The sequence below is a fragment of the Scophthalmus maximus genome, chromosome 4 (assembly GCF_022379125.1).
Source record: "Scophthalmus maximus strain ysfricsl-2021 chromosome 4, ASM2237912v1, whole genome shotgun sequence".
NCBI classification, from domain to species: Eukaryota; Metazoa; Chordata; class Actinopteri; order Pleuronectiformes; family Scophthalmidae; genus Scophthalmus; species Scophthalmus maximus.
In genome coordinates, this window is record NC_061518.1 from 28,632,081 (window position 1) to 28,649,555 (window position 17,475).

The following is a 17,475-nucleotide window of genomic DNA, read 5'->3' on the forward strand; positions in this document are numbered from 1 at the left end:
AAACATACTTGAGTGGCGCCTCACACTTGTAAATTTATTAAGAAATAACATTCAATGCCTGCTGTTAAATTAGTGCTGAATGAACGAAGAGCAGTGACACAGTCATTGTGGATATTTGTGAGATAAGCACGTGAGACAATCCTGTTGTTTCCCCAAAATGAACCGCAGCAAGCGGATCAAACGTCACTGATTACAAACTGTCATGAATCCCCATTTCTGCTCAAGCATCGCACTGCCTATCTGAAACAGTTTTATACCATAAACAAGCTTCTCCTTTCATAGTGTTAATAATTTTTATTTTATCACATTTTAGTAAGTTTTCTGATCTGCTCCTGTTTTAATTAGTTGTGGATTCAAACTCTTGTTTTTCTAAGTTCAGTTTGATCTTCATTTCCACAGCACTGAGTAATGAATATATATTTAAACAGAATCATGTCATACCCACCGCTCTGCTGTTCACTGTGGTGTAATTCGCCTTTCACTAATTCCACTTTCACTTGATTAAGTCGCTGTTAAGAGACTCACCTTTTCCTGCTCAGATTTTTCAAATTAACGTCCTCAATTTCCTGGTAGGCTTTTATGGCTCGATGCTATGGTGATGACTTTGATGTGTGCTTAGCGTTTCACTGTGTGACAGCTGATGTAGGTGTGCCTATAATTGCACCAATAATTTTTTTATTAAAAAAACCCAGTAACAATAGTCTTTGCAGAGTCTTATAATCTTTAATTTTGGTTTTGTATCGTGGAATTTTTGCTTTTGTACATGGGATAATGAAAATCGTCTTATGAAATAAAAGGAACTTTGAAATTTCTAAAAAAAAATTAACAAGGGGATTGTATAAGTGGTGGAAAGAGCAATTGAGATATTTTGGTCATTAAAACTGTCGCCTTTTTGTGGTGTCACAACCTGGCTCTTAAGGCCATGACAAAACAACCAACACAAGAAATAGGATTTATTCCACAACTTGAAAGACAAGACCAATCTCAGCAACTGCTCGTTGCGAAGGTGAGAGAGAGACTGCACACGAAAAACCAGGCTCTTGTACCCACTGGGAACACCGGTGCCAGGTGTCACCGATTGGCATAGACGAGCACTGCCACGCCCACCAAATACCTGGAATGCAGTCACAGGATTACAGCAACAGGGCAGGGGTCGTCACAGTGGGAGCTTGTTGAGAAAAACGAATGCATGACTTCAGATGGTTTGTGTGCTACAGTTCTCTGCAGAAAAGACCACGGGTTAACAGTCTCTCTGTCCTGTAGGCGGCGCGCTGGTGGACATGGGTGAGGCCATGAGGCAGATGGCAGATGTGAAGGACTCCCTGGACATAAATGTCAAGCAAAACTTTATAGACTCTCTACAGAATCTACAAGACAAGGACCTCAAAGAGATCACGGTACACTACACCAGCATTTCTCATATGATATAAGGTGAAACACTAGAATGTCACTCAGTACAGTATAGAGCATATAACTCCAACAAAGCCCAAACAGTCCTTTTTATTTAAATCAAGCCAAACCAAATTACACATTTACAGATATCAGTTCCCTGAAAATGTCAGATTTTTTCATCAATATTCATTATTTGTCCCCCTGGGAAATCTGTGAAAATGTCAGAGCACGCCCAATCTTGCAATGTTAAAGAAAGTGATGAAAAATACCTTGATCATAGCCTTTGACCAGATCCACGCCAAAATTTAATGGGATCTTTCTTTCTTTCAGACAGAAACGAAAACAAATGCTCCTATGCAGTGGTAACAAGTATTTTGAATATATGATTGACACGGTCGACAAACTATGGCAGATTATTGATATTTGGTCCAAAGTTCAAAACGTGATTTTCAAGTTCTTGACAAGGTTTGCAACACAGGGGAAGTTTTGGAAACACTTCAAGCTACAGTGTGTAATATTTAATAGAACTTATTCACATAAATTTTATGTATCGTCCATAACTATGTGTTTTTTTCAGCGCTGCCAGAAACCAGAAATTGAATTAGTGGTGCGCCACCATAAAGTGTCCCTGTTGGGTTCTCGGTTGTCTGCAGTTTGCAACTTTACCACCACGTGCCGCCAGAAAATTACAAAAATTAAAGACTGACGCTTTTAGGGTGTGCTGAGATTTCTTAAATCTGCCATTAGGAACATGCATCGCCTTCACTTCACATGTACATAGTGCATAGAGGCATTAGATGATCAGTTGACATCTCACTTTGACTGAAAGAATTTAACTAATTGCCAAAAATGTACTAATGACAATAACAAAAAAAACGATCGGCTTCAGGTGAATTATTTGTGCCGTGATTGATTTAACGTACCAGATCGTGCACAATGGTAACCAAGGGATCTTACATAATTACATTCTTATATAGATAGCTCAGGAGAATGATAGTGATGGTTAACAGATTACAGTAGTTGCTCCTAAAATATATCTGCTAACTCAAAACTCTTTACTTTCACACTCCAGACAAACCAGAGTACAAGTAGAAACATCCGGACCAAGAGTCTGTGTGATTGTTTAATCTTCAGCGCAGTTTGGTCAATAGCTCTCACAGAGTTTGTCTGCACCACACCAAAAAGGTCAGATGTGCAGACAGTGCTCCATAAATAAATGCTATCGTTTTAGTCAGCTGCATTTTGGTTACAAACACTAATAATAGGAAACTGGAATGCATACCATGTTTTGTAATCTTTGCAATATCACAGAGGTTAATAAGAATGAATGAAGATCAAAGATATTATAAGTTTCTCCCTATGACAGTACAAGCCTTACTGTATATACAGAACAAGTGTTTTAGACATGTTTGGAAGAAGAAGAAGTAATAGCAGTAAAAAGTAAATACTATAAAACATATTGACATGTTGCCGTCTTCGTCTTCAGCACCACCTGAAGAAGCTGGAAGGCCGCCGGTTAGACTTTGACTATAAGAAGAAGCGCCAGGGGAAAATCCAAGAGGAGGAGATCCAGCAGGCCGTGGAGAAGTTTGAGGAGAGCAAAGAGCTGGCCGATAGGAGCATGTTCAACTTCCTGGAGAACGATGTAAGTGAAGCAAGAACTTCTGCTTCAAGAGTAGACCAATAGGGAATGTTAAGGACACCGACATGTCAGAAGGTCAACTAGAGATGTGACATGAATGAGATCAGTTCAACATCCTGCACAGCAACAGGCAAAACCAAATAAAACTCTCCAACATGAAGATTTAATATATTTATACATTCATTGTTTTAAGCTTTGTGTCTTGCCAGAGTCTCTTTTCAGCTTATGAGAATGGCTTATGTATCTTAATGATATTGAAGCCAGTTATTATTTTTGGCAAAAAAACTAGAAAAAGCATCAGAGTGGTGATCAGGCAATACTAACTTTATTCATATTTTTATTATGTCATTTCAGGATCGTGATGACTAATGATTATTTATAATAGGCTGTATATTGTGTCTCTAATGTTATTGTTTGGAGTAAATGCATAACTACACTATATGACATACTTTTCTGACTTCATAGTGATGCCATGATGATGTAATTCCCTCATATGATCACAATTTTTTTTGTGTCAATAGTCCTGTAGGATGATACCTTGAAGTAATTTTCTGCCTCCTTTTGACTTTTTAATGACCATTAATTACCCAGACTGTGGCAGTGTTAATTTGTCCCGCCACAATTCATAATGATACAATCCTTTTTTTACACAAGATAAAAGGTTTCAAGCATAATTGTACAGCTGTATGCATAATTGTACAGCTGTATGCAGCACTCCAGCACAGGGTGAAATCCAGCCTGCGTCGATGTCCCGTTCAAACATCCCTATATTTTTACCGTCTTCAGCAGGTAGGCAGGATTCAGCATAAACTCAGTAGATACCTCTTTCGCTGTGTGCGTTCATTCAACAGGCATATTGTTCTCAGCAGCAGGAAGACCTGCACATGTTAGCGTACTGTGTGCACTCCCGGGCTATGCCACAGGGTACCTAGATAACTTTTTTGCCTGTAATCAAAGCCTACACATAAAATAAAATGGTATTTTTTGATTTTCTTTTTTTCATTTACTGATATAGAATAATATTTTAAACTACAAGTAGCAGTCCTTCTCCTGCTGAATCGGTGTCTTCATATGCACAGTTTTAATCTGAGAAGCTTGTTAATATGGGCCCTAATGATCTGACTACATATCCAACATAACACCCTCATCAAGTTTCTCTGGAGCAACTGTGGCAAAGGTTGGCAAATTTCATGATTGGTAGGGAAAAAAAGTCACTGGAGGCGGGTCAAGTTTCCTTTGCAGTTGTTGGACTGAAAGAGATCGTCACAGATGTGATCGTCATATACAGTACATCAGTACTTTGTCCCGCCCACTACAATAGTCAACTATGATTTGCTGATACTAAATGAACACACAAGCTCCGGACTTCTGTCCTGATCATGAGCTTTAACCTCTTTTCTGTCTAAAGACAACAACAACAACTCAATCTGATTGGATAATTCTATTTTCAAGGCTTTAGGTCACTTATACTGTCATTTATGAAGCAAACTTAATTGAAAATCATCCAAAAATTTGAATTAATAGAGATAAGTATTATAAATTGAAATATGTTAAATATGACATTTAAAATGCTGATATGTTGGGCTTTCTCTGAAGTCCTAAGTCCCTCTGCTGTACATGTATGTTAATGTTCATGTTTCTTTTGTTAATGAATTGCTGGGCATGGCCAACAGGTGGAGCAGGTGAGCCAGCTGTCAGCACTGATAGTGGCGGCCTTAGTGTACCACCGGCAGTCATTTGAAATCCTGGAGGAGCTCAGTGGGAAGCTGCAGAAGAGGTGAGCAGGCTGATCTGTTGTTTGAGGACTCACATTCACCGTGCAGTCAGAAATTACTTTGCAGCATTTGTCCTCTGCAATAGAACTGCTGTCTCATCCCAGTTGTTTCACACAGAGTGGTTGTGATGTGAATGTCAGGGATAACAGCAGATCTGTGAGCTGTGCTTAGTGTCTATATGTTTGAATGGATTTGCTGAATGTACACGGTTTGCTGTTTGTCTCACAGCATGTGATTCACACATTTTCTGAATACAATGGAGGCACTGACATCCACACCGACAGTGCTGTTGTTTATTTGGAGGAAAAATGTATCAACATGTGGGACTGATACAACCTCACTTAAAGTTGGCTGCAACATTTCTTTCGGCTCGATTTCTATTCGCTTGTCTGACTATGACTATGTGTTATGACTAAGACTATGCAAACCAGAGGTTAATGTGAACTGATCTGTGGATAATTTACCCCTTTCTTCGACACAAAATGCATTCCGTGACCACATCTTTAAATATTTTGTGAATACTTTTTGGGGCTGATGCCAATATTACAGAGTAAAAAATTTCCGATATTGATATAACAGACGATGTTCTTTATATATAAATAATAATTATAATAATATTTATGTTTTTTATAGCGCTTTTCTAGACACTCAAAGACGCTTTAAAATACAGAAAACAAAAGATTAAAATACAAAGTACAGAACGAAAAAACACAAAGTTTGAAGTGGCAGTCATGCTATGTATGCTTTCTTGAAAAATGTGGGTTTTGAGTTGGTTTTTGAAAGAGGTAAGTGAGTCTGAGTGCTGGATGTTTTGGAGGGAGGGAGTTCCAGAGGGTTGGGGCAGCAATGGCCAAGGCCCTGTCCCCCATGGTGCGGTGCTTGGTCCTGGTGATGGGGGTCAGAAGGTAAGTAGCAGATGATCGGATTTGGCGAGTGGGGGAGTGGCGTTTGATGAGGTCTGTAATGTAGGGAGGGGCGAGGTTATTAAGGGCTTTGTAGGTGATGAGCAGGAGTTTGAAGTGGATTTGGTGCTGTATTGGAAGCCAGTGAAGGTGTTAAAGGATGGGAGTGATGTGTTCTCTGTAACGGGAGTGGGTGAGCAACCGGGCAGCTGAGTTCTGGATGTATTGTGGTTTTTGGAGGTCGGTGGAGAGGAGGCCATAAAGAATGTTGTTGCAGTAGTCCAGTCTGGAGGTTATGAAATGTTTCTGCAGCAGAGGAGGAAAGGGTTGGACGATATATAGGGGGAAGTTCATTTCAACACATGATACATCTACATATTACAATGTAGATATAACATATATCTGATCATATATTTTACGTACAAAATATTGATCTGAAAAGTAACTAGTGACTATGGCTTTGAAATAAATGTGGTGGAGGTAAAAGTACAATATTTCCCTCTGAAATGTAGTGGAGTGGAAGTTATGGGTGTTGAAATGAATCGTTTCTACGATGCATTGCGATGCGGATGGCACCTGTCGCCACCTGCAGGGAGAAGCCACGCCCACCAACACACAGACAGACACCGAGCAGGGGAGAAACCTGCAGGACAACACACAGGGGAAAACAAACAATGAAACAAAAAGGGGGAGAGGAGGGCTGTTGAACAATAGTATCTTTGATAACTTCAAGAAGCTTTCTGTTTTGTACGGTGTTACAGTAACCATAAACATTTCCTATAATTAGTGAGGAGTCATCTATATGTAATACAGAAAGAATCCAGTGACCATCATTAATGGATTTAGTCAATGCAACTCTACCCAGACAGTTATTAAACAGAATTGCGACTTCTGCAGATCTAGTTGTACCATGTGAAAAGAGAATTTTATCTCCCCACTGCGTAGACCAACATTTTTCACCAGATTCATTGCAGTGTGTTTCTTGGAGAAACAGACATTGTGTTTTTTTACTTTTACAATAAAGAAACCTGGCCTTTCTTTTCAGATTGTCTCTTACACCTCTAGCATTAACAGTCAATAGTTTAAGGTTGGCATTTAGGGACATTAAAAGAAAATTTAAGGTAAATTATAAAAATTGAATAAAAAATTAAATAAATTGCGTATTAATTGAAACTTTTTAACAAGAACAAGTTTTCCTGCTCTGAACTGAAACTTGAGGCAGGTCCCTAAAAGAAAATTGTAATGAAAATAGTCCTCTGAGTGAACATGAGGTCAAGTCTGCTCATATCATAGCCCCCCTTGTGTAAAGAACTGCAAATTGTGAGAAAAATAACCTTTTCAAAACTCACTCTTTCTGCAATAACAGTGATTACAAAAAGGTTTCTCACAGTAGAGCTGGAGGCCAAGGTTATACAATCCAAGGTAACTATATGATCAGATAATGTTTCTCTGAGGTGTTTAGGGCCGAGTAAAATGACCTCAGTTTTTTCTGAATTTAGAAGTAAAAAATTATAAGTCATCCAGGCCTTTATGTCTTTAAGACAGTCCTGAAGTTTGTCTACCTGATTGGTTTTATCTGGCTTTATAGATAAATACAGCTGGGTATCATCAGCGTAACAATGGAAATTGATGTGGTGTTTTCTTATAATATTGCCTTAAGGAAATATATATAAAGTGAAAAGTATCGGTCCCAGTACAGAACCTTGTGGTACTCCATGTCTCACCTTTGTATGAATGGAAGATTTGTCATTAACATTAACAAACTGAAATCTATCAGATAAGTAGGACTTAAACCATTCTAGTGCTGTTCCTTAAATCTCAATGTGTTCTAGTCTCTGTAACAGAATTTTGTGATCGATGGTATCAAATGCAGCACTAAGATCTAATAGGACGAGTTACGCCTGCCAAAGAAATAGCAGGCCCAGCTTAGCCAAGAATTGATGCTGTAACTGAGCGTTTATTTTTACGCTTGTACTGTCATCACTGTGTAACCTTTATAAAAAATAACAACACAGAGACCGTCGTATGAACCAGCATGATCCAAGAAGGAACAACAACTTTATTTATCACCATCAAACACACTACAGCGCATCCACTCCCTTCTTCCGTTCTGCCCTTCACAATAAAAGCCCAACTTAAAATCACTATTTTACTGAGGCAAACCAAAAACAGATTCCAAATGAAATGTAATGTAACATAAATAAAATAGCTTACACTACGTTGCTGTTTGCTGTGTCCTTTTTTAGAGAAGTTAAAATAATTAAATAAAAAAGGGAATTCATATATATCTGACTCGGAGAATGCATCGCATCGTAATGCATTGTGATGTATCGTGATATTGAATCGAATCAAATCATGAGACCAGTGAAGATTCACACCCCTATTGGAAGTCTAAAGTGGCAGAAAAAAAATGTATTGTACTTAAGTACAGGACTTAAGTAAATGTACTTACACTGCAGTCACTTACATTCGCTCCACGTCTCCAGTCGGTGGGCCGATCGACGAGTCCCTCGTCGGTGGTCCGACCAATGCCTGCTCCACACACCCAGTTGGTGGGCTGATCGACACGTCCCTCGTCGGTGGTCCGACCAACGCCTGCTCCACGTCGCCAGTCGGGGGGCTGATCGACACGTTCCCCGTCGGTGGTCTGACCGTCGCCTGCTCGATGCCCCCAGTCGGTGGGCCGATCGACACGTCCCTCGTCGGTGGTCCGACCAACGCCTGCTCCACGTCGCCAGTTGGTGGGCTGATCGACGTGTCGCTCGTCGGTGGTCCAGCCGAACTCTGCTCCACGTCGCCAGTCGTTGGGCCGATCGACACGTCGCTCGTCGTGGTCCAGCCGGACTCTGCTCCTTCTCACCAGTCGGTGGGCTGATCGACGTACCGCTCGTCGGTGGTCCAGCCAAACTCTGCTCCACCTCGCCAGTCGGTGGGCCGATCGACGTACCGCTCGTCGGTGGTCCAGCCAAACTCTGCTCCACCTCGCCAGTCGGTGGGCCGATCAACGCGCCGCTCGTCGGTGGTCCAGCTGGACTCTGCTCCTACTCGCCAGTCGGTGGGCCGATCGACGCGCCGCTCGTCGGTGGTCCAGCCGAACTCTGCTCATTCTCGCCAGTCAGTGGGCCGATCGACGCGTCTCTCGTCGGTGGTAAGATCAACGCCTGCTCTACGTCGCCAGTCGGTGGGCCAATCGACACGCCGCTCGTCGGTGGTCCAGCCGGACTCTGCTCCTTCTCGCCAGTCGGATTCGTCCTGGCCCCCTTCCACCCACCCTGCTCTGTGTATATATTTTTTTTTGGACCGTCTGGAATTCGGTCCTTGAGAGGGGAATTCTGTCATGATTCCGTGTTTTGTACTTCCTGTTTTATTTTGAATATTTTTTGTACTACTTTCCCTGGCTCGTGTCTGTTCACTTTGTTTTACCTGTGTCTCTTGCCCCTGTGATTGTCTGCAACTGTTCCTAATGTGTCTCACCTATGTTCAATTTGCCCTGCCCACCTTGTGTGTATTTAGGCTCTGTGCTTCCCTTTGTCTGTGTCAGATCATCTGTTGTTTTTCCCCTAGTCGGTCCTGAGTCGTCTGTTCCTGTTGTCTTCCCCGGTCTGTTTCTGCTGTTTACCCCGAGTCTGTTCACTGTGATTTTTTCCCCCTGGCTCCAGTGTTTCAGTTTTAATTTTTAAATTTTTAGTGTGGACAACCTTGTTTGAATTTTTGAGTTGTTCGTTTTATTATTAAATAATCTTTTTTGCCACATCCTACATTTGGGTCCTGCTTCCTGCTCTACGACCTGACATTTTCTTGCATATCAAAACATGTCATCTTTTGCAATATTTCGCTGGTAATGTCCAATGTTAACAGTCACAAACAGTGACTCAAGGTTACCTGCTGCTGAGTCAAGACATGAACAGCGATGGGGCCTCTGCTATCAACGTTCAACATAGAAAACCAGACTTTTAAATTTAACTTTTGTAAATTTGACCACTGGAATTGTTCTGTTGGAGGGCATGCCAAACTGAGAGTACTGGATAGAATGGTTTGGTGTGAATACTGTTAGTTACACTATTAATATTATAACGCAGCGTTATACTGTAGGTAGAATGGGGCAAGATGTTCACACATTAGCTTCCACTCAGCTGGCAAGGTATGAAAGTAGCTATTTCAATTCAATTTTATTTGTATAGCGCCATATCACAACATACATTGTCTCAAGGCACTTTACATAGTGAGGTCAATATTACAATATTACAGGGAAAACCCAACAAATCCCACAATGAGCAAAGCACTTGGCGATGGTGGAGAGAAAAAACTCCCTTTTAACAGGAAGAAATCTCTGACAGAACCGGACTCAGTTGTAGGCGGTCATCTGTCTCGACCGGTTGGGGTGAGGAGAGAGATGGGGAAGAGAGGAGAAGTGGGCAGAAAGAGGGTGGGAGGAGAGACAGTCGGAGAGAAGAGAGAGAGAGAGGACAGTTGTACAACCAAGATTCAAAGGTTTTTATTTGTCACGTACTCATACAGGATGCGCAGTGAAATGTTTTTGTGACGTGCTGTACTTCTGTGCTCAAATTCAAAAAATACAATATAATACAATAAAATGCAACGTTTTAGCAGAAGTTATAGTTAGGTTATGGTTAATTTAAATTTTGGCTAATTCACATGTGCAATAGTTATGAAATTTAAAATATTATAAATAGATAAAAAGTTAAAACTATGTTGACAGGCAGATGTACAAATGTTGCAGTCCAATATGGTTATGGTTCAAGTGTTCAGAGTGCAGAGTTCAGACTGTTCCTCATCCTCTCTGTGCGTGTCTTGTGACAGTGCAGGCGTCTGCCTGACCTGAGGATCACAAAAAGTTTGTTGCCGGGGTGATGGGGATCCTTAATAATCCTTCTGGCTCTGTTGGTACAGCATGTGGTGTATAAGTCATGCAGAGGGGGGAGTGGGGTGCCCATGGTCCGCTCAGTGGCCCTCACCACCCTCTGCAGGGCTCGCCGGTCCCCACAGGAGCTGTTACCGTACCAGACAGATAGAGCTCCAGTCAGTATACTCTGGATAGCTGCAGAGTAGAAGGATTTCAGGATCCGTTGGGAGACCTTGAATCTTCTGAGCTGTCTGAGGTGATAAAGGCGTTGTCTTGCCTTTTTCACCACAATGTCTGTGTGTGCAGCACATGATAAATCCTCGGAAATGTGCACTCCGAGGTATTTAAAACTGCTGACCCTCTCAACTGGTGTCCCGTCTATCAGGAGAGGGGTGTAGCTCCTGCGCCGTTGTGGGCAGAAATCCACCACCATCTCCTTTGTCTTCAGGAGGCTGTTGTCCTTACACCACGTTGTCAGGTCTGACACCTCCTGTAGGTAGGCCCGTTTCATCGTTGTTAGTGATCGGGCCCACCACAACCGTGTCGTCCGCGAACTTCACAATGGTATTGGAGTTGTGCCTGCCGGCACAGTCGTTGGTGTACAGGGAGTACAGCAAAGGACTCAGCACACAGCCTTGGGGGACAGCAGTGTTGAGGATGAGGGGGCGTGATGTGTGCCCTCCTGTATGTCGTTCATCAGAGAGAGAGAGACGGAGAAGGAGAGAACGGGAGAGGGAGAAAGATGCTCATGATATAAGTTCCCCCAGCAGTCTAGGCCTATAGCAGCATAATAAAGAAATGGTTTATTAAACACCTGAGCAGCTCTAACTATAAGCTTTATCAAAGAGGAAGGTTTTAAGTTTAACTTTTAATGTAGAGAGGGTATCTGCCTACCTGACACAAACTGGGAGCTGGTTCCAGAGGAGAGGAGCCTGGTGGCTGAAGGCTCTGCCTCCCATTCTACTTTTACAGACTCTGGGAACCACAAGTAGTCCTGCATTTACAGAGCGAAGTGATCTATTGGGATAATATGAAACTATGAGCTCTGTAAGATATGATGGGGCTTGATTATTAAGGGCTTTGTAGGTTAGGAGCAGTATTTTGAATTCTATTCTGAATTTTACAGGAAGCCAATCCAGAGATTCTATCACTGGAGAAATATGATCTCTTTTTTTAGTTCCTGTCAGAATTCGTGCTGTGGCATTTTGGATTAACTGGTGGCTTTTCACAGACTTACTGGTGCATCCTAGCAGTAATGAATTACAGTAGTCCAAGTAGCAAATGCATGGACTAGTTTTTCAGCATCCTTTTGAGATAGGATGTTTCTAATGTTCTTGATATTGCGCAGGTGAAAGAAGGCTGTCCTAGAGACTTGTTTTATGTGTGAGTCAAAGGACATGTCCTGGTCAAAGGCAACTCCAAGGTTTCTCACAAAATTAATAGCGATGTGGTTAGCCACATGTTAGATCCTCAAGTTTTCCCCTGTACAGGAATTATTAAAAAGCTTTAGCAGGGGCAAGCAAACAGCTCAAAAAGGCAAAAAACAAAGATTATAGAAATGGTTAAAAGGTTATAGTTCATTAAAATGGTTCTAACAATACCATCAATACGAGTTGAGGCTAAATTGAGGCTTTATCAAATTTGGAATGCGAGGGAGAGGGTCAAGTCCTCTGCAGAAGGATGGGTCCTTCCTGCTGGGGAAAAAAGTCTTTGAACAAACTCACAACCCCATTCAAAAAATCCATAATCCATTTTTGAACAATAGTACTCCGATATTCCAATAATTAATCCAGTCTTACTGGTGAAAGTTATATTTCAATAGGTCTCGTTCCTCTTATTCCGACTGTAGATTTTTTTAAGGCTATTTGTGATAAAATCCAGTTCATGACTCCATCACGTATATGTTGGTTGAACACTCAAGGAAGGAAAGGGAGCAATGATCTTTATTATTCTGTTACTTAAATCCCCCCCATCATCGAATACACAAAATTGCATGAATTGTGTATGTGTGGCTGGGTGTGTTAAGGCCTTCTGTTGCATATCCTGTTCTCTCGTTTCTTTAACAGCAACAGTTCTTATTTGCAGCAGATTCTTGTTTCCAGAGAAACATTCTCTTTTGCTGTAGCAGGTGCTGCCTGTCAACTCGAACAGCTTGACTCCTACACAACTGCACAAACTTCCTGTTACCGAGCATCACATTTTAACCTAGCTCCTATGGCTCATTTTCTTCTAGTTACTTTGATTAAAAGCAGCAATTACAGTTACAATTAAATAGTAGATACCAAACTGAACTCGATGAGAATGTCCTTTTCACATGCACATGTAAGATAGTTTTGTGGAGAGATCTCAACTCATTTGACAATCTCAACAACTAGCTAAGAACGTATCGTGAAATCAACACTCAACAGACTCAATCCACCACCTCACTCTCAGCCTGTTTGGTTGAGTTGAGTTCTGAGTGACTTCTCCAAAAAACTGTCCGGTGAGGAAAGAATGCCAGAGAGGAAATAAGGATGTATTTAGGTGTGTGTGTTAGTGTGCATTATTGTAATTAGTTAAGCATACTGTAGCATTTCTCATTTATTTATCTAAGATAGCACCAGTAATGCATCAAAGGGAGGGACAGCCTTTTTACTGTAGTGGAATCACTGTTTATGCAATAGGAATAAATAAATCAATCAATAGTAATTCATTAACTATTGTGTCGATAAAGAGAAATTAATGAGTTTTATAAACCTGAACTTGAAGGGAAATGTGTGGAACCAGTTGTAAAAATCTTTAATGTTGTCCTAACACTAAGAAAGCATACATACACTTCAAGAAATAATATATTTTTAATGTGTGCTGTGTGAAACGTGCTGCTGCTACACCAGAATTCCCCAGCTTGGGATGAATAAAGTATCTATCTATCTATCTATCTATCTATCTATCTATCTATCTAAGTTAGAATCAGGAAATATCTAATGTCACAGTATATTTGCAAAAAATCTACTTTACTATAAATGATTTTTATGATACTTCTCTGTCATCATTGTTGCATTCAAAACCCCTGACTTTATCCACATTCATATCATGTTTCGTTTGTCATATAGTATCATACAGTATGTCATGTTTTAGTGACTCAACGGTGAGTTCATGATGGTTTTCTATACCAGCCAGAGTGTCACTATAATGTTATAGGGATACATCTTTGTGTGTCCCGTTCAGACCTATCTTTGGATATCTTTTTTGTTCAATTTTGTGCCGATCAAAATGAAAATCTGGATCCAGTGGATTTAAATGTGCTTTCATTGATGGGAAGGGTTTTTTCAGCAGCTGTCACAACTAGGGCTACAAACCGTTAGCTTGCACAATGTGTAGATTCAGATGGGAATCAACAGTTTAAGGGATAGTTCAGTGATTTCAAGTGGGAGTTTGGAGGAGAAGTGGAAGTAGCGAAAGTCGGAGTCCTTCTGCTTTAGTTGCCACCAGACAGCAGTTTATTTTTGCAAAAAAAAGTGCAAAAATAAATGGCTGTCTGGTGCCAAACTAAAGCCGTGAAAAAATACAATATTTAGTGTACAATTGAACAGATATTTTTTTTTAGGTAAGCATTTAAAAATGTGGCGATAAGGATGTTTTTATGGTGGTCCCCTTTGCAACAGTGGGACTCTGACTTTCGCTACCTCCACTTCTCCTCCAAACTCCGTAAAATGACAGCGCTGATCACCATCTCCATAAGGTAACATATTAACCATGCATAAATACCTCATACAACCCCACTTCAAAATCACTGAACTATGCCTTTAATATGTATCTTCTACGTATGCCCAAACGAGCATGACGAATTTGGTGCAGATCCAGAACTGCCAGACAGGGTGTTTGTAGCATTTTTGGGGTTTGTCTTTTTATCAACCTATCATTCTCCTACAGTGGAGATTATGCTTCCATGATCTGCATTGTTTTAATATTATATTAAAGTCATCTTGCTGACGCTTTTGTCCAAAGCCACTTACAATGGCAGGTTGCATTTAAGGCCCTACACTGGAATATCCTGGAATCGAATCCCAACCTTTTATATCAAAGTCCGCGGTAACCCACTAAGCTATACCAGCTGCAGTTTTGTTGTTGGCTTAGCTGTAAGGCTTGATTGAATTTAAGGGGACTGTTGGGCCTCGGTTGGAGGTATCTGCTCTGAGTGCCATTCTAGTTTTTCTTTGTTTTGCCTTATGGAAATTCTTCTCCTTTTTTTCACTCTTCTATCAACTCCTCCAAGGATATCTACTGCCAACAGCCGGCCTAAGAGAGAGTTCAGACCAAAGGTGATCAGGAGCAGCATCGAGACTCTGGACAACAGTCAGCACAACGGCCTGTCCTATAGCTCCTCACTTAAATCCACCGGTACTGTCACCACCTATCTGCCTCTGTTTTATCTGTGTTTTTCTTTTCTTTTCTGTAATTCTGTCCGCACCATTACTTTGTGTTCCACTGTGCACTTTTTTTCCCCTTTTTGTCTCTTACAGATATCCAGATCAACCACACAGTTAATGTCAAAAGTAGGTAAAACTTATACAATGTTGAGGCTCTTATCCTTTTTCTGGGATTAACTTCTGGGCTTTAATGCTACATCATGTGCTTTTCTCCAACTAGCAGTGATGTCCAGATATAATGTGGCTAAATCAAGTGTCAACTCAACATCGCATGTATTAACTGTGTTTCTCTTCGCTCACCAAATTTACATTACCACAAAACACACACTGCAGTAGAATATCTTTGGAAAATGACAGTTGACAGTTGTGTGTTTCCATGTGAGCTGCTGGGATGCTATTTAATGGCAGGAATAGTTTAGTGAACATAAAACAAAATGAAGCTTTCATCTGTAGGTATGGATAACAGAATGTAGGTAAAGATCTGAGCTTCGACATGTTTGAGGGGTTTTCTGTAGCAAAATAATCCCTGTTGCTCCCCCTCATCAAGAAACACAAATGTCCTCAAGACTCAAATCTCAATGCCCCTCCTGAAATTATGACAATTTCTGAGTTATTCACTTAGTATAAGCTGATTGTTCTGTTTTTTAAAATTCCAGATACAAATAAACTTCGACCTTGTATGAAGTTGTTATTTTACTTCCTGCCCCCATTTACCCATTTTCCAGAATTGGCCCCAAAAAAATGGAGATCTTTCTGACCTCATAACATTGTCCATCAAGGGTTAAGTTAAAGTGGTTAGGAAAAGGCAACAAGAAGGTCTCTGTGAATCCACCCTCACCCTGATGTGACCCCCTAAAACAAAGGTGTGGACACAGGTGACTCACATGACTCTAAAGACCATTGTCATTGTCACAGTCTGGAGCTCCAACCAGCACTGCACACACTCCACTGAGTTTAAGTAACTGAAATTCACCATATTTTAGCTACAACTGAAGGAGTCTCTTGGATTAAGGTGAATTAATATTCAAGAAACTCCAACCAAGTCCAGCTGCTCTTGATTCAAAGCCCTTGTGACTAAGAGGCACTCATGGCGGTATTTGAAATATTTTGGGGCTCTCTACTGGTAAAAGTCTAATGCCACAAACAGGGTTTTTTTCCATTTTACTGGTGTCGATCTTTTACTGCTCAGCTTCCAGCAAGTCGGGATGCAGGGGATAAGTTTCACTTTCTCCAGGGACCAACCCCCTTACTTTCCTCAACAGCGTGACAAAGGACACACTGACACTTCTCTTTTAACTTCAGGCGATGCAGCATTTATTACATTAACAAAGACTGTAACAGGAACTGCACATTCACTTCTGTAGCCAACTCTGCTTTTCTCCCCTTGTCGCTCTGCCACACATACCAGTGTTTCCCCTACATGTATTCAGCAGTGGCAGTGCGCCGCAATTGGATTGGGATCATCGCTCCTGAATTATTATAATTTTTTACATTTTCTTAACGAAGGGAGATTGGGCTCCGTATTATCTGGAGGTGGAAACAGAAAACTGGTATTAAAACGAAATTCTAAAAAATTACGGGGGAAAAGTGTAAGAAATGTTTCCAAGTAAATGCGGTAAAACGAGCAATCTGAGATACATTTAGTTAGTAAACTCTACTTTTACTGATCCCAGTCAGACAACAGCTGCAGCTATTGGGAGGAGACTGAGGAGAAGTGACCCGGTGACCCCAGTGAAAGACCTACAACCCTTTACAAACAGTGGAGTCCAACGACTTTAGATAACAATCTGTCTATATATATTGATAAGCGGTATCGATAAGAGTACCAGCTCATAATTTTTCCCAGCACACGCGCGCTAAATCATCATCATGTCAGGAGTCTGAGCGCACCAAAAATGATTTTAATCTCCTTTTTAATGTTTTAAAAGAAGGAAAGTCTATTTTCATTTCTGGACCAATTTTTTCTTTCCATGGTTCTGAGTCTTTTAGCAGAATCCTCCAGCTAAATTCCTGCCTTCGGTGAGTGCGCAGATCTCACGACTTTGTTTTTTTATTGACAATTTTAACTTGTTCTGGAATAGGGCCTCACTCTTCAGAAGGGATGGGATTCACCTGAACAACCATGGTTGCCAAGTGCCTTTGGCTAATATCCAGTATGTGGTCCAGTCCTCCGATGCATGACTGTTTACACAGCACAATCCCCACCTCGGAACTCCCCTCTCCTTCTCTTCTTCTGCTCTAATCTCAGGATACCCTCTCAGGCACTAGAGTCATCTACTGTCCTCCCCCGACAAGTATCTCTACACCGTTATCTCCAGCTACCAACCTTCTTAAATTCAATAACCACAGTGTCCAGACAAATGACAGTTTGTTTTCAATTTAAGACCATCCCAGTTACTATTGGTAAGAGGCAACATGTTAGATCCTTCAACCATCAGCTTAAATATACTACCGTGGTATAACTAAAAGTAATCTGATCTACATCCCATTA

General features: G+C 41.0%; 1 protein-coding gene across 3 annotated transcripts in view; it reads left to right on the plus strand.

Annotated features, from left to right (window-relative positions):
• The window catches only part of sh3gl3a (SH3-domain GRB2-like 3a), a 45,229-nt gene that overhangs the window by 21,597 nt on the left and 6,157 nt on the right, over positions 1–17,475 (plus strand). Inside the window, exons 5-10 of one of the 3 annotated variants that reach the window (XM_035628549.2) lie at positions 1,264–1,397; positions 2,879–3,037; positions 3,737–3,823; positions 4,708–4,811; positions 14,831–14,955; positions 15,078–15,110. In XM_035628549.2, coding sequence (XP_035484442.1) covers positions 1,264–1,397; positions 2,879–3,037; positions 3,737–3,823; positions 4,708–4,811; positions 14,831–14,955; positions 15,078–15,110 — 642 coding nt within the window. The remainder of the gene's footprint in view (positions 1–1,263; positions 1,398–2,878; positions 3,038–3,736; positions 3,824–4,707; positions 4,812–14,830; positions 14,956–15,077; positions 15,111–17,475) is intronic. The other 2 variants (XM_035628550.2, XM_035628551.2) reach the window with 2 other exon arrangements.